At 44.2% G+C, this 23,714-nt stretch overlaps 1 protein-coding gene across 4 annotated transcripts in view; it reads right to left on the bottom strand.

The window, feature by feature from the left end:
• The window catches only part of tmem135 (transmembrane protein 135), a 50,926-nt gene extending 35,521 nt beyond the window's left edge, over positions 1 to 15,405 (bottom strand). For all 4 annotated transcript variants that reach the window (XM_064971292.1, XM_064971296.1, XM_064971293.1 and 1 more), the window contains exon 1: positions 15,178 to 15,405. In XM_064971292.1, the coding sequence (XP_064827364.1) occupies positions 15,178 to 15,315 (138 nt within the window). In that variant the 5' untranslated portion in view covers positions 15,316 to 15,405. The remainder of the gene's footprint in view (positions 1 to 15,177) is intronic.
• Positions 15,406 to 23,714: the final 8,309 nt, after the last annotated feature.

The following is a 23,714-nucleotide window of genomic DNA, read 5'->3' as shown; positions in this document are numbered from 1 at the left end:
AGGTTACTGTAGTGTAGGTTACTGTAGTATAGGTTACTGTAGTATAGGTTACTGTAGTGTAGGTTACTGTAGTATAGGTTACTGTAGTGTAGGTTACTGTAGTATAGGTTACTGTAGTATAGGTTACTGTAGTATAGGTTACTGTAGTGTAGGTTACTGTAGTATAGGTTACTGTAGTGTAGGTTACTGTAGTATAGGTTACTGTAGTATAGGTTACTGTAGTATAGGTTACTGTAGTGTAGGTTACTGTAGTATAGGTTACTGTAGTATAGGTTACTGTAGTGTAGGTTACTGTAATGTAGGTTACTGTAGTATAGGTTACTGTAGTATAGGTTACTGTAGTGTAGGTTACTGTGAGTTACTGTAGGTTACTGTAGTATAGGTTACTGTAGTATAGGTTACTGTAGTATAGGTTACTGTAGTATAGGTTACTGTAGTGTAGGTTACTGTAGTGTAGGTTACTGTAGTATAGGTTACTGTAGTATAGGTTACTGTAGTGTAGGTTACTGTGAGTTACTGTAGGTTACTGTAGTATAGGTTACTGTAGTATAGGTTACTGTAGTATAGGTTACTGTAGTATAGGTTACTGTAGTGTAGGTTACTGTAGTGTAGGTTACTGTAGTGTAGGTTACTGTAGTGTAGGTTACTGTAGTATAGGTTAATGTAGTGTAGGTTACTGTACTGTATGTTACTGTAGTGTAGGTTACTGTAGTGTAGGTTACTGTACTGTATGTTACTGTAGTGTAGGTTACTGTAGTGTAGGTTACTGTGAGTTACTGTAGTATAGGTTACTGTAGTGTAGGTTACTATAGGTTACTGTAGTGTAGGTTACTGTAGTATAGGTTACTGTAGTGTAGGTTACTGTAGTGTAGGTTACTGTAGTATAGGATACTGTAGTATAGGTTACTGTAGTATAGGTTACTATAGTATAGGTTACTGTAGTGTAGGTTACTGTAGTGTAGGTTACTGTAGTATAGGTTACTGTAGTATAGGTTACTGTAGTGTAGGTTACTGTAGTGTAGGATACTGTAGTATAGGTTACTGTAGTATAGGTTACTGTAGTGTAGGTTACTGTAGTGTAGGTTACTGTAGTATAGGTTACTGTAGTATAGGTTACTGTAGTATAGGTTACTGTAGTGTAGGTTACTGTAGTGTAGGTTACTGTAGTATAGGTTACTGTAGTATAGGTTACTGTAGTATAGGTTACTGTAGTGTAGGTTACTGTAGTGTAGGTTACTGTAGTGTAGGATACTGTAGTGTAGGTTACTGTAGTGTAGGTTACTGTAGTGTAGGATACTGTAGTGTAGGTTACTGTATTATAGGTTACTGTAGTGTAGGATACTGTAGTATAGGTTACTGTAGTATAGGTTACTGTAGTATAGGTTACTGTAGTGTAGGTTACTGTAGTATAGGATACTGTAGTGTAGGTTACTGTATTATAGGTTACTGTAGTATAGGTTAATGTAGTGTAGGATACTGTAGTATAGGTTACTGTAGTATAGGTTACTGTAGTATAGGTTACTGTAGTGTAGGTTACTGTAGTGTAGGTTACTGTGAGTTACTGTAGGTTACTGTAGTGTAGGATACTGTAGTGTAGGTTACTGTAGTGTAGGTTACTGTAGTGTAGGTTACTGTAGTGTAGGTTACTGTAGTATAGGTTACTGTAGTATAGGTTACTGTAGTATAGGTTACTGTAGTATAGGTTACTGTAGTGTAGGTTACTGTAGTATAGGTTACTGTAGTATAGGTTACTGTAGTATAGGTTACTGTAGTGTAGGTTACTGTAGTATAGGTTACTGTAGTATAGGTTACTGTAGTGTAGGTTACTGTAGTGTAGGTTACTGTAGTGTAGGTTACTGTAGTATAGGTTACTGTAGTATAGGTTACTGTAGTATAGGTTACTGTAGTGTAGGTTACTGTAGTGTAGGTTACTGTATTATAGGTTACTGTAGTATAGGTTACTGTAGTGTAGGATACTGTAGTATAGGTTACTGTAGTATAGGTTACTGTAGTATAGGTTACTGTAGTGTAGGTTACTGTGAGTTACTGTAGGTTACTGTAGTGTAGGATACTGTAGTGTAGGTTACTGTAGTGTAGGATACTGTAGTGTAGGTTACTGTATTATAGGTTACTGTAGTATAGGTTACTGTAGTGTAGGATACTGTAGTATAGGTTACTGTAGTATAGGTTACTGTAGTGTAGGTTACTGTAGTATAGGATACTGTAGTGTAGGTTACTGTATTATAGGTTACTGTAGTGTAGGTTACTGTAGTGTAGGATACTGTAGTATAGGTTACTGTAGTATAGGTTACTGTAGTATAGGTTACTGTAGTGTAGGTTACTGTGAGTTACTGTAGGTTACTGTAGTGTAGGATACTGTAGTGTAGGTTACTGTAGTATAGGTTACTGTAGTATAGGTTACTGTAGTATAGGTTACTGTAGTATAGGTTACTGTAGTGTAGGTTACTGTAGTGTAGGTTACTGTAGTATAGGTTACTGTAGTATAGGTTACTGTAGTGTAGGTTACTGTAGTGTAGGTTACTGTAGTGTAGGTTACTGTAGTATAGGTTACTGTAGTGTAGGTTACTGTAGTGTAGGTTACTGTAGTGTAGGTTACTGTAGTATAGGTTACTGTAGTATAGGTTACTGTAGTATAGGTTACTGTAGTATAGGTTACTGTAGTGTAGGTTACTGTAGTATAGGTTACTGTAGTGTAGGTTACTGTAGTATAGGTTACTATCTCATTTTGTCTGTCATAGTTGAAGTGTACCTATGATGAAAATTACAGGACTCCCTCATCTTTTTAAGTGGGAGAACTTGCACAATTGGTGGCTGACTAAATACTTTTTTGCCCCACTGTACATCAGGCGGTGTGAAAGGAAGGAGGTTTGTTAGACTCCAGCCACCCATAGACGGTTCTCTCTGCTTCCTCACGACGTTACCGGTGCGTCAAGCCTGACACCAACGGGATCTGGAACAGCTTCTATCCCCAAGCAGTAAGACTGATAAATAGCTAACTAAATAGCTACAAAGACCACGTTTAACTTGTATCTTTATTGACCTTGAATCTCTATCCACACTCACAGGGAGCGATACATATCTACCTCCATCCCTCCAGTATCCCTGTCCCCTGTCCCCTATACATATCTACCTCCATCACTACAGTATCCCTGTCCCCTTCCCCCTATACATATCTACCTCCATCCCTCCAGTATCCCTGTCCCCTATACATATCTACCTCCATCCCTCCAGTATCCCTGTCCCTTATACATATCTACCTCCATCACTCCAGTATCCCTGTCCCCTATACATATCTACCTCCATCATTCCAGTATCCCTGTCCCCTATACATATCTACCTCCATCACTCCAGTATCCCTGTCCCCTTCCCCCTATACATATCTACCTCCATCCCTCCAGTATCCCTGTCCCTTATACATATCTACCTCCATCACTCCAGTATCCCTGTCCCCTATACATATCTACCTCCATCACTCCAGTATTCCTGTCCCCTATACATATCTACCTCCATCACTCCAGTATTCCTGTCCCCTATACATATCTACCTCCATCACTCCAGTATCCCTGTCCCCTTCCCCCTATACATATCTACCTCCATCACTCCAGTATCCCTGTCCCCTTACCCCTATACATATCTACCTCCATCACTCCAGTATCCCTGTCACCTAACATACATATCTACCTCCATCACTCCAGTATCCCTGTCCCCTTCCCCCTATACATATCTACCTCCATCACGCCAGTATCCCTGTCCCCTTCCCCCTATACATATCTACCTCCATCACTCCAGTATCCCTGTCTCCTTCCCCCTATACATATCTACCTCCATCACGCCAGTATCCCTGTCCCCTTCCCCCTATACATATCTACCTCCATCACTCCAGTATCCCTGTCTCCTTCCCCCTATACATATCTACCTCCATCACGCCAGTATCCCTGTCCCCTTCCCCTATACATATCTACCTCCATCACTCCAGTATCCCTGTCCCCTTCCCCCTATACATGTCTACCTCCATCACTCCAGTATCCCTGTCCCCTTCCCCCTATACATATCTACCTCCATCCCTCCAGTATCCCTGTCCCCTTCCCCCTATACATATCTACCTCCATCACTCCAGTATCCCTGTCCCCTTCCCCCTATACATATCTACCTCCATCACTCCAGTATCCCTGTCTCCTTACCCCTATACATATCTACCTCCATCACTCCAGTATCCCTGTCCCCTTCCCCCTATACATATCTACCTCCATCACTCCAGTATCCCTGTCCCCTTCCCCCTATACATGTCTACCTCCATCACTCCAGTATCCCTGTCCCCTTCCCCCTATACATATCTACCTCCATCCCTCCAGTATCCCTGTCCCCTTCCCCCTATACATATCTACCTCCATCACTCCAGTATCCCTGTCTCCTTACCCCCTATACATATCTACCTCCATCACTCCAGTATCCCTGTCCCCTTCCCCCTATACATATCTACCTCCATCACTCCAGTATCCCTGTCTCCTTCCCCCTATACATATCTACCTCCATCACTCCAGTATCCCTGTCCCCTTCCCCCTATACATATCTACCTCCATCACTCCAGTATCCCTGTCTCCTTCCCCCTATACATATCTACCTCCATCACTCCAGTATCCCTGTCTCCTTCCCCCTATACATATCTACCTCCATCACTCCAGTATCCCTGTCGCCTATACATATCTACCTCCATCCCTCCAGTATCCCTGTCCCCTTCCCCCTATACATATCTACCTCCATCACTCCAGTATCCCTGTCCCCTTCCCCCTATACATGTCTACCTCCATCACTCCAGTATCCCTGTCCCCTTCCCCCTATACATATCTACCTCCATCATCACTCCAGTATCCCTGTCTCCTTCCCCCTATACATATCTACCTCCATCACTCCAGTATCCCTGTCTCCTTCCCCCTATACATATCTACCTCCATCACTCCAGTATCCCTGTCTCCGTCGCCTATACATATCTACCTCCATCACTCCAGTATCTCTGTCTCCTTCCCCCTATACATATCTACCTCCATCACTCCAGTATCCCTGTCTCCGTCGCCTATACATATCTACCTCCATCACTCCAGTATCCCTGTCCCCTTCCCCCTATACATATCTACCTCCATCACTCCAGTATCCCTGTCTCCTTCCCCCTATACATATCTACCTCCATCACTCCAGTATCCCTGTCCCCTTCCCCCTATACATATCTACCTCCATCACTCCAGTATCCTTGTACATTGTTAATATGGTACTGAACCTGACTGAGCCTGTATATAATATGGTACTGGACTTGACTGAGCCTGTATATAATATGGTACTGGACCCGACTGAGCCTGTATATAATATGGTACTGGGCCTGACTGAGCCTGTATATAATATGGTACTGGGCCTGACTGAGCCTGTATATAATATGGTACTGGACCCGACTGAGCCTGTATATAATATGGTACTGGACCCGACTGAGCCTGTATATAATATGGTACTGGACCCGACTGAGCCTGTATATAATATGGTACTGGACCCGACTGAGCCTGTATATAATATGGTACTGGACCTGAGCCTGTATATAATATGGTACTGGACCTGACTGAGCCTGTATATAATATGGTACTGGACCCGACTGAGCCTGTATATAATATGGTACTGGACCCGACTGAGCCTGTATATAATATGGTACTGGACCTGAGCCTGTATATAATATGGTACTGGACCCGACTGAGCCTGTATATAACATGGTACTGGACCTGACTGAGCCTGTATATAATATGGTACTGGACCTGAGCCTGTATATAATATGGTACTGGACCTGACTGAGCCTGTATATAATATGGTACTGGACCTGACTGAGCCTGTATATAATATGGTACTGGACCCGACTGAGCCTGTATATAATATGGTACTGGACCCGACTGAGCCTGTATATAATATGGTACTGGACCCGACTGAGCCTGTATATAATATGGTACTGGACCTGAGCCTGTATATAATATGGTACTGGACCTGACTGAGCCTGTATATAATATGGTACTGGACCCGACTGAGCCTGTATATAATATGGTACTGGACCCGACTGAGCCTGTATATAATATGGTACTGGACCTGAGCCTGTATATAATATGGTACTGGACCCGACTGAGCCTGTATATAACATGGTACTGGACCCGACTGAGCCTGTATATAATATGGTACTGGACCTGAGCCTGTATATAATATGGTACTGGACCTGACTGAGCCTGTATATAATATGGTACTGGACCTGACTGAGCCTGTATATAATATGGTACTGGACCTGACTGAGCCTGTATATAATATGGTACTGGACCCGACTGAGCCTGTATATAATATGGTACTGGACCTGAGCCTGTATATAATATGGTACTGGACCTGACTGAGCCTGTATATAATATGGTACTGGACCTGACTGAGTCTGTATATAACATGGTACTGGACCCGACTGAGCCTGTATATAATATGGTAATGGACCTGACTGAGCCTGTATATAACATGGTACTGGACCTGACTGAGCCTGTATATAATATGGTACTGGACCTGACTGAGCCTGTATATAACATGGTTACTTCGTGCTGTTCTTATTTCTTTGTGTATTGTGTTCGACCGTGTTATTTTAAGTACTCCATTGATATAGATTACTGCATGGTTGGGTTTAACTGTACTTGTGACATTAAAACTAACAGGCGTTCAGGGAGAAGAACTGTGTGATGCTTGGCTTTGTTTTTTTGTGCCCTGCAAATGCAACACTAGAGTTAAAGGAAAAAGCTATATTATCTTCAAGACAACGGGCAGCCACATAGCAACATTCCACCAAATAGTATTACAGTATTTCGTTTTTCCATCTCTGGTTAAAGATAGTTTTGAAATCCGTTCGAGTACTAGATTACTCATGTCAATCCATCTACTGACCGGTACTCCTCCACCTAAAGACTCTCAGTTCATGTGAAACTAAATTCTCTGGTTTGATGAACCAAGTTTGAACTCTTTGGACCTGAATGCCAAGCGTCACATCTGTAGGAAACCTGTCACCATCCCTACAGTGAAGCATGGTGGTGGCAGCATCATGCTGTAGGGATGTTTTTCAGCAGCATGGTCTGGGAGACTAGTCAAGAATGAGGGAAAGATGAAGATGAGCAAAGTACAGAGATCCTTGATGAAACCTGCTCCAGAGCGCTCAGGACCTCAGACTGGGGCAAAGGTTCACCTTCCAACAGGACAACGACCCTAAGCACACAGCCAAGACAATTTAGGAGTGGATTCGGGACTCTGAATGTCCTTGAGTGGCCCAGCCAGAGCCCGGACTTGAACCTGATCGAACATCAACATGGAGAAACCTGAAAATAGCTGTGAAGCAACGCTCCCCATCCAACCTGACAGAGCTTGAGAGGATCTACAGAGAATAATGGGAGAAACTCCCCAAATACAGGTGTGCCAAGCTTGTAGCATCATATCCAACAATACTCAAGGCTGTAATCGCTGCCAAAGGTGCTTCAACAAAGTGCTGAGTAAAGGGTCTGAAAACTTATGTAAATGCGATATTTCTGTATTTTTTTACAACCTGTTTTTGGTTTGTCATTATGGGGTATTGTGTGTTGATTGATGAGGGAAAAAAACAATGTAATACATTGTAGACTACGACTGTAACGTAACAAAACGTAGAAAAGGTGAAGGGGTCTGGATACTATCAGAAGGCACTGTATATGGTCCTTCCACAGCTCAGTGTTTTCACTATGATACCCAGAGACAGTCACCGGGCCATAGGAGAGCTGTATAGGGAGCATTTCCACTGAGGATTTACCCCAGTGATTTACATAGGAGACCACTAGACAGTCACTGGGCCATAGGAGACCACTAGACAGTCACTGGGCCATAGGAGACCACTAGACAGTCACTGGGCCATGGGAGACCACTAGACAGTCACTGGGCCATAGGAGACCACTAGACAGTCACTGGGCCATGGGAGACCACTAGACAGTCACTGGGCCATAGGAGACCACTAGACAGTCACTGGGCCATAGGAGGCCACTAGACAGTCACTGGGCCATGGGAGACCACTAGACAGTCACTGGGCCATAGGAGACCACTAGACAGTCACTGGGCCATAGGAGACCACTAGACAGTCACTGGGCCATAGGAGACCACTAGACAGTCACTGGGCCATAGGAGACCACTAGACAGTCACTGGGCCATAGGAGGCCACTAGACAGTCACTGGGCCATGGGAGACCACTAGACAGTCACTGGGCCATAGGAGACCACTAGACAGTCACTGGGCCATAGGAGACCACTAGACAGTCACTGGGCCATAGGAGACCACTAGACAGTCACTGGGCCATAGGAGACCACTAGACAGTCACTGGGCCATGGGAGACCACTAGACAGTCACTGGGCCATAGGAGACCACTAGACAGTCACTGGGCCATGGGAGACCACTAGACAGTCACTGGGCCATGGGAGACCACTAGACAGTCACTGGGCCATAGGAGACCACTAGACAGTCACTGGGCCATGGGAGACCACTAGACAGTCACTGGGCCATGAGAGACCACTAGACAGTCACTGGGCCATAGGAGACCACTAGACAGTCCCTGGGCCATAGGAGACCACTAGACAGTCACTGGGCCATGAGAGACCACTAGACAGTCACTGGGCCATGGGAGACCACTAGACAGTCACTGGGCCATGAGAGACCACTAGACAGTCACTGGGCCATGGGAGACCACTAGACAGTCACTGGGCCATGGGAGACCACTAGACAGTCACTGGGCCATAGGAGACCACTAGACAGTCACTGGGCCATGGGAGACCACTAGACAGTCACTGGGCCATGGGAGACCACTAGACAGTCACTGGGCCATAGGAGACCACTAGACAGTCACTGGGCCATAGGAGACCACTAGACAGTCACTGGGCCATGGGAGACCACTAGACAGTCACTGGGCCATAGGAGACCACTAGACAGTCACTGGGCCATGGGAGACCACTAGACAGTCACTGGGCCATAGGAGACCACTAGACAGTCACTGGGCCATGGGAGACCACTAGACAGTCACTGGGCCATGGGAGACCACTAGACAGTCACTGGGCCATAGGAGACCACTAGACAGTCACTGGGCCATGAGAGACCACTAGATAGACTGAGCCAACCTGTACTAACTACAATAATAGATGTTACTGTTTCATCAGAGAGACACAAAGATGAAGATAACAAATGTAATCACTGAATTCACTTTGTTTGCTATTTCATGCAGCCAATAGAATAGTACTAGACTAAACAAATGGTTTTGTATTGTGATTTCACACTGTTTAAAGTTGAGAGATATCATCCACACAAAGTAATGAGACTGGGTGTGAGAGTCTGCCTCAAAGATAATATGTGAAAGCCTCGTGTATCAGCCCTCCAACATATACAGAAGACCAAGGACATCCACACTCATTAGAGCAAGGGTGTCAAACTCAAATACCCAGTGGGCCAAAATGTAAAACCTGAACAAAGTCACGGGCCAACATTGAACAAATTAACCTTTTAATATGGACCCAAACAAGTTTTGCTTTAACATTGAATATGGAACAAGCATTGCTTATTACCATACAATATATAATTTAATAGTGGAGACATGCAAAATCGAATTTCAAATGAAAAAACACATCAATGGCATTCATTTATTAAATAAATAAAATTTAAATAAAAATTGTATGCCTCTTTTCTATTTGCAGCCTTCTGATTTAAATACCAAAATAAACTTTTTCCACTGGCTAATAATTTTACAAATAAAATGATAATAAATCAATCAACCATTCAAGCCCATGCCTTGTAGCAAGAAAAAGTGCATAAAGAAAACGTTAATAATTGCACACTGGTCTAATCTGATGTGCCCAAGCCAGATACCTGGCATCTCTTCTTGGATGCTAGTTCATCAATGTCTGGGCTCAAGCTCTGAGCTGAAGAAATCCTCAGTATCGAGCGAAGATGTTCATCAGTCAGACGTCTCCTGTGAGTTGTTTTGGTCATCTTCATCGAGGAGAAAAGTTGCTCGCATAGATAAGTGCTGCCGAACATGGAGAGCATCTGAGCAGCTTGGGTGCGGAGCTGAGGCATTGTGTCAGGGATGAACCGTGGAAACTGTGCGGCGCCCACAGCATCATACTTTGACTTCAGCGTGTCGTTGCACTGGAGTTCAATCAGCTCCATTTGGATGTTGGTTGGTGCATTTTCCACATCAACTGCGAAGGGATTACTAAGCAGTTCAAACTTGCATTTCTGGGCATCGAAGTCGGCAAATCGCCGGCTAAACTCAGCGGCGAGAACACTGAGTTTTTCAGCAAACTGTGCGCATGGGAACACGGCGGTAGAGATCTGCGCTTTTATGGATTGGCAGCAGGGAAAATGGCAAGGGTTTCCTTGCAGCATCTGATTCTCCCACAGGCACAGTTTAGTTTTGAAGGCCCTCACTGCAGCGTACATGTCTGTGATGATGCGCCCCCGCCCCTGAAGCTGCAGGTTCAGCGCATCGAGATGGCTCGAGATGTCACAGAGAAAGGCCAGCTCACACAGGAACTTTTGCTCCAGGAGCTCTGCTGTATCCTTCCCTTTGTTTTCCAGGAATTGACATATTTCCTCACGCAGCTCGAAACATCTGTTCAGTACTTTTCCTCTGCTTAGCCATCTCACCTCTGTGTGATACGGCACGTCTGCGTATTCCGAACCACACTCCTCCAGAAAAGATTTAAACTGGCGGTGATTTAGACCTTTGGCTCTTATAAAGTTAACTACCTGTGTTACTGTGGTCATAACATGTTCCATCTTTAGGGCTTTGGCACACAGTGCTTCCTGATGTATGATGCAGTGGTAAACAGTTAGCTCACCTGCACAGTTCTCTTCCCGCATCTTCTCCCGAACCATGCCCACCAGTCCACTCTTTTTACCGCACATCGCTGGCGCACCATCTGTCGTTAATCCAACCAGTTTATCCCACGGCAGCTTTATTTCAGTTACACATTTGGAAACCTCCTCAAAGATTTCCTTTCCTGTGGTTGTGCCATGCATTGATTTGAATCCTAATAGCTCCTCCGTAACACACAGATTTGAGTCCACTCCACGGATGAAGACTGACAGCTGAGCAGTATCAGATGCGTTGCAGCTCTCATCCACAGCGAGGGAGAACGCAACAAAATCTTTTCCTTTTTCCATCAGCTGGTCATACAGATTGGTGGCAAGATCACATGTGCGATCAGCTACTGTGTTCCTGCTCAGGCTCACGTTTGAAAATGCTTGTCTTTTCTCTGGGCATACGAGGTCACAAACCTTCATCATGCACTTTTTCATGAACTCTCCCTCATTAAAGGGCCGGGCTGATTTTGCGATCTCTGCTGCCACTATATAACTAGCCTTTACAGCAGCCTCGCTTTGTGATGTGGCTTTTTTAAACATATTCTGTTGTGAAACCAAGCTTCTTTTCATCTCCTCTACTTTCTGGCTCCTTTGAGTCATGTCCAGGTCCTTGTATTTGTCATGGTTTTTCGTTTCATAGTGTCATCTAATGTTGTACTCCTTACTTACAGCCACGTTGACTCCACAAACAAGACAAACAGGTTTGTCTTTTACATATGTAAACAGATATTCTGCATCCCACTTGTCCAGAAAGCTCCTGTTTTCTGCCTTTCTTTTCGCCATTTTTGGAAAGGGTTAGCTCGCTGACAGTTGTAGCGTCTATGTTGCTATGACTACTGTCACAGAGGAGAGAGCGTTTCTGGGTCCTGTCCTGATTGGCGCGTGAAAACAACAGAGCATTATGGGATTCGTAGTATTAGTGGTGAATGCGCTGTATAATACCGGCGGGCCAGCTCTAGTAGTAATTTGGTATTGTCTCGCGGGCCAAATATAATTACCCCGCGGGCCAAATTTGGCCCACGGGCCAGAGTTTGACACCCATGCATTAGATGAAACGTTTTTAATGAAGACAGCAGCAACTGGTAGTTGTTAGAGTTGTTAGAGTGTTGGGCCAGTCACCAAAAGGTTGCGAGATCGAATCCCTGAGCTGACCTGTTAAAAAAAACTATTGTCTTTCTGCCCCTGAACAAGGCAGTTAACCCCACTGTTACTCAGGAGGAAATCATTGAAAATAAAAGTTGTTTTTAACTAACTTGCCCTAGTTAAATAAAGGTCACATTGGTTTTTTTTTAAACAAATCATTAATCTCAGTGATTGACAGTATACAGGTATTACTGCATGTTGACTAACCAATAGCTGTGATTGACAGGTATTACTGCATGTTGACTGACCAATAGCTGTGATTGACAGGTATTACTGCATGTTGACTAACCAATAGCTGTGATTGACAGGTATTACTGCATGTTGACTGACCAATAGCTGTGATTGACAGGTATTACTGCATGTTGACTAACCAATAGCTGTGATTGACAGGTATTACTGCATGTTGACTGACCAATAGCTGTGATTGACAGGTATTACAGCATGTTGACTGACCAATAGCTGTGATTGACAGGTATTACAGCATGTTGACTGACCAATAGCTGTGATTGACAGGTATTACTGCATGTTGACTAACCAATAGCTGTGATTGACAGGTATTACTGCATGTTGACTAACCAATAGCTGTGATTGACAGGTATTACTGCCTGTTGACTGACCAATAGCTGTGATTGACAGGTATTACTGCATGTTGACTGACCAATAGCTGTGATTGACAGGTATTACAGCATGTTGACTGACCAATAGCTGTGATTGACAGGTATTACTGCATGTTGACTAACCAATAGCTGTGATTGACAGGTATTACAGCATGTTGACTGACCAATAGCTGTGATTGACAGGTATTACAGCATGTTGACTGACCAATAGCTGTGATTGACAGGTATTACAGCATGTTGACTGACCAATAGCTGTGATTGACAGGTATTACAGCATGTTGACTGACCAATAGCTGTGATTGACAGGTATTACTGCATGTTGACTAACCAATAGCTGTGATTGACAGGTATTACTGCATGTTGACTGACCAATAGCTGTGATTGACAGGTATTACAGCATGTTGACTGACCAATAGCTGTGATTGACAGGTATTACTGCATGTTGACTAACCAATAGCTGTGATTGACAGGTATTACTGCCTGTTGACTGACCAATAGCTGTGATTGACAGGTATTACTGCATGTTGACTGACCAATAGCTGTGATTGACAGGTATTACTGCATGTTGACTGACCAATAGCTGTGATTGACAGGTATTACTGCATGTTGACTGACCAATAGCTGTGATTGACAGGTATTACTGCATGTTGACTGACCAATAGCTGTGATTGACAGGTATTACTGCATGTTGACTGACCAATAGCTGTGAAGTCATTAAATCCAGTCACGATCAGTTTCATACATGTAATTCAGGTCAATTTAGTAGATTTGCTTCATATCTGCATTGACGTTGTTGGTTGGCTAGAAAAACAAAACTTGCCGTTACACTTTTTTGGGAAGCTTGTCCTGCCAACTTGGTAGCTGGCTATGGTTAGTTTAAATAAAGCCAAATGATGTACCAATATGACAGTGCAACTATAAACCTTAACCCCGTCATTAGCTTCATTTATGAATGTAGTTACCAGGTTGAGGAGCCTGATTTCTAGCCTGCTTGTTAAGCTCATTCATTCAAAGACATGGGAAATTACCAGGAATGACTTTTTGGCAAATGACCAGGAGAGGAATGTTATCTAATATGTCTGGTCACCTGGAGAGGAATGTTATCTAATATGTCTAGTCACCAGGAGAGGAATGTTATCTAATATGTCTGTAACCAGGAGCATGTTGACTAACCAATAGGAATGTTATCTAATATGTCTAGTCACCAGGAGAGGAATGTTATCTAATATGTCTAGTCACCAGGAGAGGAATGTTATCTAATATGTCTAGTCACCAGGAGAGGAATGTTATCTAATATGTCTGGTAACCAGGAGAGGAATGTTATCTAATATGTCTAGAGAGGAATGTTATTAATATGTCTGGTCACCAGGAGAGGAATGTTATCTAATATGTCTAGTCACCAGGAGAGGAATGTTATCTAATATGTCTAGTCACCAGGAGAGGAATGTTATCTAATATGTCTGGTAACCAGGAGAGGAATGTTATCTAATATGTCTAGTCACCAGGAGAGGAATGTTATCTAATATGTCTGGTCACCAGGAGAGGAATGTTATCTAATATGTCTAGTCACCAGGAGAGGAATGTTATCTAATATGTCTGGTAACCAGGAGAGGAATGTTATCTAATATGTCTAGTCACCAGGAGAGGAATGTTATCTAATATGTCTGGTAACCAGGAGAGGAATGTTATCTAATATGTCTGGTAACCAGGAGAGGAATGTTATCTAATATGTCTGGTAACCAGGAGAGGAATGTTATCTAATATGTCTGGTAACCAGGAGAGGAATGTTATCTAATATGTCTGGTAACCAGGAGAGGAATGTTATCTAATATGTCTGGTAACCAGGCAGAGGGTTATCGGTTCGAAGAGGACACATATCAGACAGCCCTTGGACTTTGAAACCCCCCACTCAGCATAACATATAACACCGCCCACTGGTTAAAACAACCCGTGAAGAGAAAAAAAAAACTATTTTTGCCAATGGCTCCCTTTCTGGAAATGTCCAAGGGGCCCCCAAACTGTACAAGTGTGCCAAGTTTCATGATAAAATAATAATAATAATAATGAACATCTTTTTCACACATTGCCGGGCCTATTTTAGGATGTTGGAGAGAGCAAGATGTCTTAATAACGCATAATATTACTGACTGTGACGAGGGGAAAGTTCAACTCAAGTCCAACTAACGTTAGCTAGCTAGTTAGCCGGCAAATGTGCAATATAGCTAGCTGGGATTAGCCAGCTAAATAGGGAAGTTAACGTTATAATGCAAAAGAAAGTTCAGTAAAATCTGTAGTCACGACGTCTCATTTGCTAACAACCGGTGACAAACTGTAGTTAACAACACGCGACCGATTCATTTAGCTGGCTAGCTTCAATCCACCCATAAGCTATGAACTTGGGGCCCTTGTAGCACAACACGGCTAACTAGCATCGGCTGGACAGATCTCCCTGGCCGTGTATTTGGAGCGAACTACTCACCAGGTAAAGCGGTGCATATATTTTGAAAGAGACCTCCAGAGCCCCCGCAGTGATCTCCAGGGTGGACATGACACAGGAAGGGTTCCATGTGTGTCCGATCTCATAGCAGCTGTGCGGTATCTTACTCAGGGCTGCCATAGTTACACGGTGGACCGTCGGAGGAGCGAGCCGTGCTGTGCAGCGAAGAAAACAGACAGCGGCGGTGGACCGAGGCGCGCTCCCGACTGTGGGGAGATGCGCGGCACCGATGCTATTGAGGCAAAGGGTCATGGCAGACCAGGCGGGGGTAACAGTCGAGCACACGAATGCGGTGTAGGTGGGAGTTCAGTTCACGGTGTGTGTGTGTGTGTGTGTGTGTGTGTGTGTGTGTGTGTGTGTGTGTGTGTGTGTGTGTGTGTGTGTGTGTGTGTGTGTGTGTGTGTGTGTGTGTGTGTGTTCCCTCTTGCTGGGTGTGCTTTGTGGCAATTCACCCTCCAAACTGGCTGCCTAACCAACACGTTTCCCCTCCTTTTAAATTTACAGACAGCCAAATGAAGGAGGATTTATTTTGTATTTTTTTATTGAATGGTGGTCCTAAGAGTTCAACATCCAATCAGTCTCTGTTATCCCTGCGTATGTCATGGTGGCTGTTTATCACACCGAGCCCCATTATGAAAAGAGAGTACATTTTAAATTCCCTGTAGAGACTGCAGGCCTATGGACAGCAGTGGAAGCTCCTCAGAAGAGGAAGGGGTAGACCATGCTCCTCAGTGAATTTCATGAATTAAACCTTCCTTTTTACAAAAACTATACTAAATATGACTTGCCTTGTTAAATAAAGATTAAATTAAAATTAAAAAATAAATATTCACGTCACCAAATAATTGATTAAAACACAGTGAAGGTCCACAGTAGCTTCAACAGCATTATGTAGGGTAGCACCATGGTGTAGCCGGAGGACATATAGCTTCCATCTTCCTCTGAGTCCATTGACTTCAATACAAAACCTAGGAGGCTCATGGTTCTCACCCCCTTACATAGACTTAAACAGTAATTATGACAACTTCCAGAGGACGTTCTCCTACCTATCAGAGCTCTTGCAGCATGAACTGACATATTGTCCGCCCAATCAAAGGACCAGAGAATGAATATCGTCCCGAAAGCATAAGCTACAGCTAGCTAGCACTGCATAAAATGTGGTGAGTAGTTGACTCAAAGAGAGAGAAAGACAATAGTTGAACAGTTGTGAACAAATTAATTTATTCAAAAACGAAGGAGAAGCAAGAGAAGAGAGAGATTTCATGATTTTTTTTGCACTTTCAGTTTCACTTACTCAAAGTTACTAAAACACCCGGCTCAGACAGAGGGATGCTATGTTAGCTAGCTGGCTATAACAGTGGGATGCTATGTTAGCTAGCTGGCTATAACAGAGGGATGCTATATTAGCTAGCTGGCTATGACAGAGGGATGCTATGTTAGCTAGCTGGCTTCCCACACTCTACTCAGCAAACTGGATGCAGTTTATCACAGTGCCATCCGTTTTGTCACTAAAGCACCTTATACCACCCACCACTGCGACTTGTATGCTCTCGTCGGCTGGCCCTCGCTACATATTCGTCGCCAGACCCACTGGTTCCAGGTCATCTACAAGTCCATGCTAGGTAAAGCTCCGCCTTATCTCAGTTCAAGCTAACTCTCTCTCCTCTGCTCTCATCCTTCTAGACCTATCGGCTGCCTTCGACACTGTGAACCATCAGATCCTCCTCTCCACCCTCTCCGAGTTGGGCATCTCCGGTGCGGCCCACGCTTGGATTGCGTCCTACCTGACAGGTCGCTCCTACCAGGTGGCGTGGCGAGAATCTGTCTCCTCACCACGCGCTCTCACCACTGGTGTCCCCCAGGGCTCTGTTCTAGGCCCTCTCCTATTCTCGCTATACACCAAGTCACTTGGCTCTGTCATAACCTCACATGGTCTCTCCTATCATTGCTATGGACACACAATTAATCTTCTCCTTTCCCCCTTCTGATGACCAGGTGGCGAATCGCATCTCTGCATGTCTGGCAGACATATCAGTGTGGATGACGGATCACCACCTCAAGCTGAACCTCGGCAAGACGGAGCTGCTCTTCCTCCCGGGGAAGGACTGCCCGTTCCATGATCTCGCCATCACGGTTGACAACTCCATTGTTTCCTCCTCCCAGCGCTAAGAACCTTGGCGTGATCCTGGACAACACCCTGTCGTTCTCAACTAACATCAAGGTGGTGGCCCGTTCCTGTAGGTTCATGCTCTACAACATCCGCAGATTACGCCCCTGCCTCACACAGGAAGCGGCGCAGGTCCTAATCCAGGCACTTGTCATCTCCCGTCTGGATTACTGCAACTCGCTGTTGGCTGGGCTCCCTGCCTGTGCCATTAAACCCCTACAACTCATCCAGAACGCCGCAGCCCGTCTGGTGTTCAACCTTCCCAAGTTCTCTCACGTCACCCCGCTCCTCCGCTCTCTCCACTGGCTTCCAGTTGAAGCTCGCATCCGCTACAAGACCATGGTGCTTGCCTACGGAGCTGTGAGGGAACGGCACCCAGTACCTCCAGGCTCTGATCAGGCCCTACACCCAAACAAGGGCACTGCGTTCATCCACCTCTGGCCTGCTCGCCTCCCTACCACTGAGGAAGTATAGTTCCCGCTCAGCCCAGTCAAAACTGTTCGCTGCTCTGGCCCCCAATGGTGGAACAAACTCCCTCACGACGCCAGGACAGCGGAGTCAATCACCACCTTCCGGAGACACCTGAAACCCCACCTCTTCAAGGAATACCTAGGATAGGATAAAGCAATCCTTCTCACCCCCCCCCTTAAATGATTTAGATGCACTATTGTAAAGTGGCTGTTCCACTGATGTCAGAAGGTGAATTCACCAATTTGTAAGTCGCTCTGGATAAGAGCGTCTGCTAAATGACTTAAATGTAATGTAATGTCACGATGGCAACACCCACCCGTAGCACGCGCTCCAGCAGGTGTATCTCACTGATCATCCCTAAAGCCAACACCTCATTTGGCCGCCTTTTGTTCCAGTTCTCTGCTGCCTGTTACACCTGCTATCTGAGCAGCTAACCGATCGCTGCAGCTGTACATAGTCTTATCGGTAAACAGCCCACCCAATTTTACCTACCTTATCCCCATACTGTTTTTATTTATTTACTTTTCTGCTCTTTTGCACACCAATATCTCTACCTGTACATGACCATCTGATCATTTATCACTCCAGTGTTAATCTGCAAAATTGTAATTATTTGCCTACATCCTCATGCGTTTTGCACACAATGTATATAGACTCTCTTTTTTGTCTACTGTGTTATTGACTTGTTTATTGTTTACTCCATGTGTAACTCTGTGTTGTCTGTTCACACTGCTATGCTTTATCTTGGCCAGGTCGCAGTTGCAAATGAAAACTTGTTCTCAACTAGCCTACCTGGTTAAATAAAGGTGAAATAAAACTAAAAAATAAATAAAAACAGTGGGATGCTATGTTAGCTAGCTGGCTATGACAGAGGGATGCTATGTTAGCTAGCTGGCTATAACAGAGGGATGCTATGTTAGCTAGCTGGCTATGACAGAGGGATGCTATTTTAGCTAGCTGGCTATAACAGAGGGATGCTATGTTAGCTAGCTGGCTATAACAGAGGGATGCTATGTTATGTTAGGCTATAACATAGGGATGCTATGTTAGCTAGCTGGCTATGACAGAGGGATGCTATGTTAGCTAGCTGGCTATGACAGAGGGATGCTATGTTAGCTAGCTGGCTATAACAGAGGATGCTATGTTAGCTAGCTGGCTATGACAGAGGGATGCTATTTTAGCTAGCTGGCTATAACAGAGGGATGCTATGTTAGCTACCTGGCTATGACAGAGGGATGCTATGTTAGCTAGCTGGCTATAACATAGGGATGCTATGTTAGCTAGCTGGCTATGACAGAGGGATGCTATGTTAGCTAGCTGGCTATGACAGAGGGATGCTATGTTAGCTAGCTGGCTATAACAGAGGGATGCTATGTTAGCTAGCTGGCTATAACATAGGGATGCTATGTTAGCTAGCTGGCTATAACAGAGGGATGCTATGTTAGCTAGCTGGCTATGACAGAGGGATGCTATGTTAGCTAGCTATGCTATAACAGAGGGATGCTATGTTAGCTAACTGGCTATAACAGAGGGATGCTATGTTAGCTAGCTGGCTATGACAGAGGGATGCTATGTTAGCTAGCTATGCTATAACAGAGGGATGCTATGTTAGCTAACTGGCTATAACAGAGGGATGCTATGTTAGCTAGCTGGCTATAACAGAGGGATGCTATGTTAGCTAGCTGGCTATAACAGAGGGATGCTATGTTAGCTAGCTGGCTATGACAGAGGGATGCTATTTTAGCTAGCTGGCTATAACAGAGGGATGCTATGTTAGCTACCTGGCTATGACAGAGGGATGCTATGTTAGCTAGCTGGCTATAACATAGGGATGCTATGTTAGCTAGCTGGCTATGACAGAGGGATGCTATGTTAGCTAGCTGGCTATGACAGAGGGATGCTATGTTAGCTAGCTGGCTATAACAGAGGGATGCTATGTTAGCTAGCTGGCTATGACAGAGGGATGCTATTTTAGCTAGCTGGCTATAACAGAGGGATGCTATGTTAGCTACCTGGCTATGACAGAGGGATGCTATGTTAGCTAGCTGGCTATAACATAGGGATGCTATGTTAGCTAGCTGGCTATGACAGAGGGATGCTATGTTAGCTAGCTGGCTATGACAGAGGGATGCTATGTTAGCTAGCTGGCTATAACAGAGGGATGCTATGTTAGCTAGCTGGCTATAACATAGGGATGCTATGTTAGCTAGCTGGCTATAACAGAGGGATGCTATGTTAGCTAGCTGGCTATGACAGAGGGATGCTATGTTAGCTAGCTATGCTATAACAGAGGGATGCTATGTTAGCTAACTGGCTATAACAGAGGGATGCTATGTTAGCTAGCTGGCTATGACAGAGGGATGCTATGTTAGCTAGCTATGCTATAACAGAGGGATGCTATGTTAGCTAACTGGCTATAACAGAGGGATGCTATGTTAGCTAGCTGGCTATGACTATCCAACACAACACCAGAACTCTTTCAAGGCAAGGTAAGCTTTTGGTTTTATTAATTTATTGCCACCGGGGCCCACCGGTGTAACTGCTTACTGCTACAGTTGCCTTTGTCAACTGTAAGTGCTGTTATTGTGAAGTGGAAATGTCAAGGAGTGACAACGGCTCAACCGCAAAGTGTAGGCCACACTTGCTCCAGGCCTACCAACGTCAGGCCTCGACGTCGGCAACCTTCCATCCCTACTCTGGATCAAGAAGAGGCTTCTCCATCTGTCGGAGGCCTGCACCAGGCGCTACGGGCTCAAGTTATCCTGCCTCTCGTCCGTGCATCCACAGCTCTCTGAATCCTGTGATGTGTGGGAGTGGGCGGATTTCCTCGTCCTTCTCGTCAGCCGTGATTTTGGGCAGTTCCATGGTAAGAAATATGGCTGTTTCTGGTGCAAAAACAATGTCCTATCCCAAAGCTTGAGTAAATGACATTACTAAGCTGCTCCTGAATGTACTACACCAGGACATCAACATTGATTCTATCCTAGTCCATGTGGGTTTTAATGACATTATGAAGGGCAGCTCTGAACAGTTGAAACTGGATTTCAAAGAGCTGATTGACTCTCTGCTAGACACTAATAAAAGACCCATCATATCTGGCCCTGATCCCTCTCTGAATTGTGGCATTGTACGCTTCAGCAGAATTCTCTCTCTTCACAACTGGCTATGTGATTATTGCAGCTCAATGGGTGTAACTTTTGTTGATATTTTCGATACCTTTTGGAAACAAAAAAAACATTTTAAAGGAGGATGGGATCCACCCAAATCCTGTGGGTTCCTGGATCCTTTCACAGCATTATAAGGCTGCATTGAGACAATGACTGATCAATGACTCAAGTCCAGCTCAGTTAATCCCTACCATTGTGATGCAGAGATGTCATAATGCTTCAGCAAATGCACATTAAACCAGGGGAGTTGGTAGACACAATGTAAGTAACCCAATATATGTCCCTCTAACTGCCCTGAATACCTCTGCTAATCCCACAGATATTGTATACAGTAATCATGAGCCTATGAACCAGAGTTATACTGTTAGCACTGAGGCGGTGTGCCCTAGTAGGAAGTCCACTGTGTGCAGCTCACCCTGTAATAACATCAATAACATGAGCATGTCTACTTCTGCTGAGCCTCCCAGTAAAGTAATGAAAACAATTAAACATCCCAAAAAAGTGCTTAAAAAAGCTCACGTTGAAATATGTAGCTGAAGAAACGAGGTTCATGAAATAAATAACTGGCTAGTAACAGATGACATTCATATTCTGGCTATCTCTGAAACTCACTTAGATAACACCTTTGATGATACAGTGGTAGAAATACAAGGTTATAACATCTACAGAAAATGGTGGAGGTGTTGCTGTTTATATTCAGAACCACATTCCTGTAAAGATTAGAGAGTTAAATACTGTTGAAGTAATATGGCTACAGGTTCATCTGCCTCACCTAAAGTCCATTCTGGTGGGAAGCTGCTATAGACCACCAAGTGGATAACATGTGTGAAATGCTTGATAATGTATGTGATATCAACAGAGAGATATATTTTCTGGGTGACTTAAATATTAACTGGCTTTCATCAAGTTGCCCACTCAAGTGCCTGCAACCTGGTTCAGGTTATCAGTCAACCTACCAGGGTAGTTACAAACAGCACAGGAATGAAATCATCAACATGTATTGATCACATCTTTACTAATGCTGCAGACATTTGCTTTAAGTGTGTGTTTTGAGCCTAGCTAGATTGAAACTGCTGAAAGTTAGTTAACGTTACCTAATTCCCACCATCAGTCCATAACTATGAAAGACTCCAGCCACCTGAGTCATACACTGTTCTCTCTGCCTCCGCAAGGCAAGCGGTACCGGACCACCAAGTCTAGGTCCAAGAGGCTTCTAAACAGCTCTCTCTGCCTCCGCACAGCAAGCGGTACCGGAGCTCCAAGTCTAGGTCCAAGAGGCTTCTAAACAGCTCTCTCTGCCTCCGCACAGCAAGCGGTACCGGAGCTCCAAGTCTAGGTCCAAGAGGCTTCTAAACAGCTCTCTCTGCCTCCGCACAGCAAGCGGTACCGGAGCACCAAGTCCAGGTCCAAGAGGCTTCTAAACAGCTCTCTCTGCCTCCGCACAGCATGCGGTACCGAAGCTCCAAGTCTAGGTCCAAGAGGCTTCTAAACAGCTCTCTCTGCCTCCGCACAGCAAGCGGTACCGGAGCTCTAAGTCTAGGTCCAAGAGGCTTCCAAACAGCTGCTACCCCCAAGCCATAAGACTCATGAACAACTAATCAAATGGCTTCCCAAACTATTTGCATTGTCCACCTGCCCCTCTTTTACACTGCTGTTACTCTCTGTTATTATCTATGCATAGTCACTTTACTTCTACCTACATCTACATATTAACTGAATTACCCCTCTGTACCAGTACCCCCTGTTGTTATTTACTGCTGCTCTTTAATTATTTGTTATTCCCATCTCTTACTTTTTTGGTGGGGTATTTGCTTAAAACTGCATTGTTGGTTAATTAAGGGCTTATAATAATAAATTTCACTGTTGTATTCAGCATTTCACTGTAAGGTCTACAAATGTTGTATTCGGCGCATGTGACAAATAACATTTGATTTGATAAGCACTATACACACACATACACATTGCTTTTGCAATGTAGATATGTGGTAGTGGAGTTGTGGCCTGAGGGTACACACTTAGTGTGTTGTGAATTCTGTAATGAATGTATTGTAATGTTTCTAAAATTGTATAACTGCCTTAATTTTGTCAGACCCCAGGAAGAGTAGCTACTGCCTTGGCTCTGGCGGTCCTTGGACCAGTCTGTCTCTGCAGCACCTGGAGAGAGATGGACAGAGGTTGTGAGTGGGCTTGAAAGAGAGAGCCCTGACCCCTGACCTCCCACTGGCCCAGGGCCTCCTGCCTAACCCTCTAATCAGTCTGTCTGACGGGGAGTTACTTCAGGATTATACAGTCCTGACCCCTGACCTCCCACTGGCCCAGGGCCTCCTGCCAAACCCTCTAATCAGTCTCTCTGACAGGGAGTTACTCCATGAGAAGACCATTGTATGGGGCTTCTCCACTTCTGATATGAGTGGATATTAGCTCTTGAAATGGTATAACGTAATGTAAAGGAAAACATAGATTTATAGCGATACACTCTAAAAAGAACAGGTTCCTGGGGGAACCCCTATAAGTTCATCGATAATCCTTTCAAATTAGTTTGTTTTAAGAACCTTTTTTTTTTTTTAAATCTACCCCCCAGTATTATTATTATTATTAATATGATTATTATTCATATTATTACTATTCATATTATTATTCATATTATTATTATTCATATTATTATTATTCATATTATTATTATTAATATGATTATTATTCATATTATTATTATT

The sequence above is a fragment of the Oncorhynchus masou genome, chromosome 8 (assembly GCF_036934945.1).
Source record: "Oncorhynchus masou masou isolate Uvic2021 chromosome 8, UVic_Omas_1.1, whole genome shotgun sequence".
In the NCBI taxonomy this organism is placed as follows: domain Eukaryota; kingdom Metazoa; phylum Chordata; class Actinopteri; order Salmoniformes; family Salmonidae; genus Oncorhynchus; species Oncorhynchus masou.
This window is presented reverse-complemented; position numbering and strand designations above follow the sequence as displayed.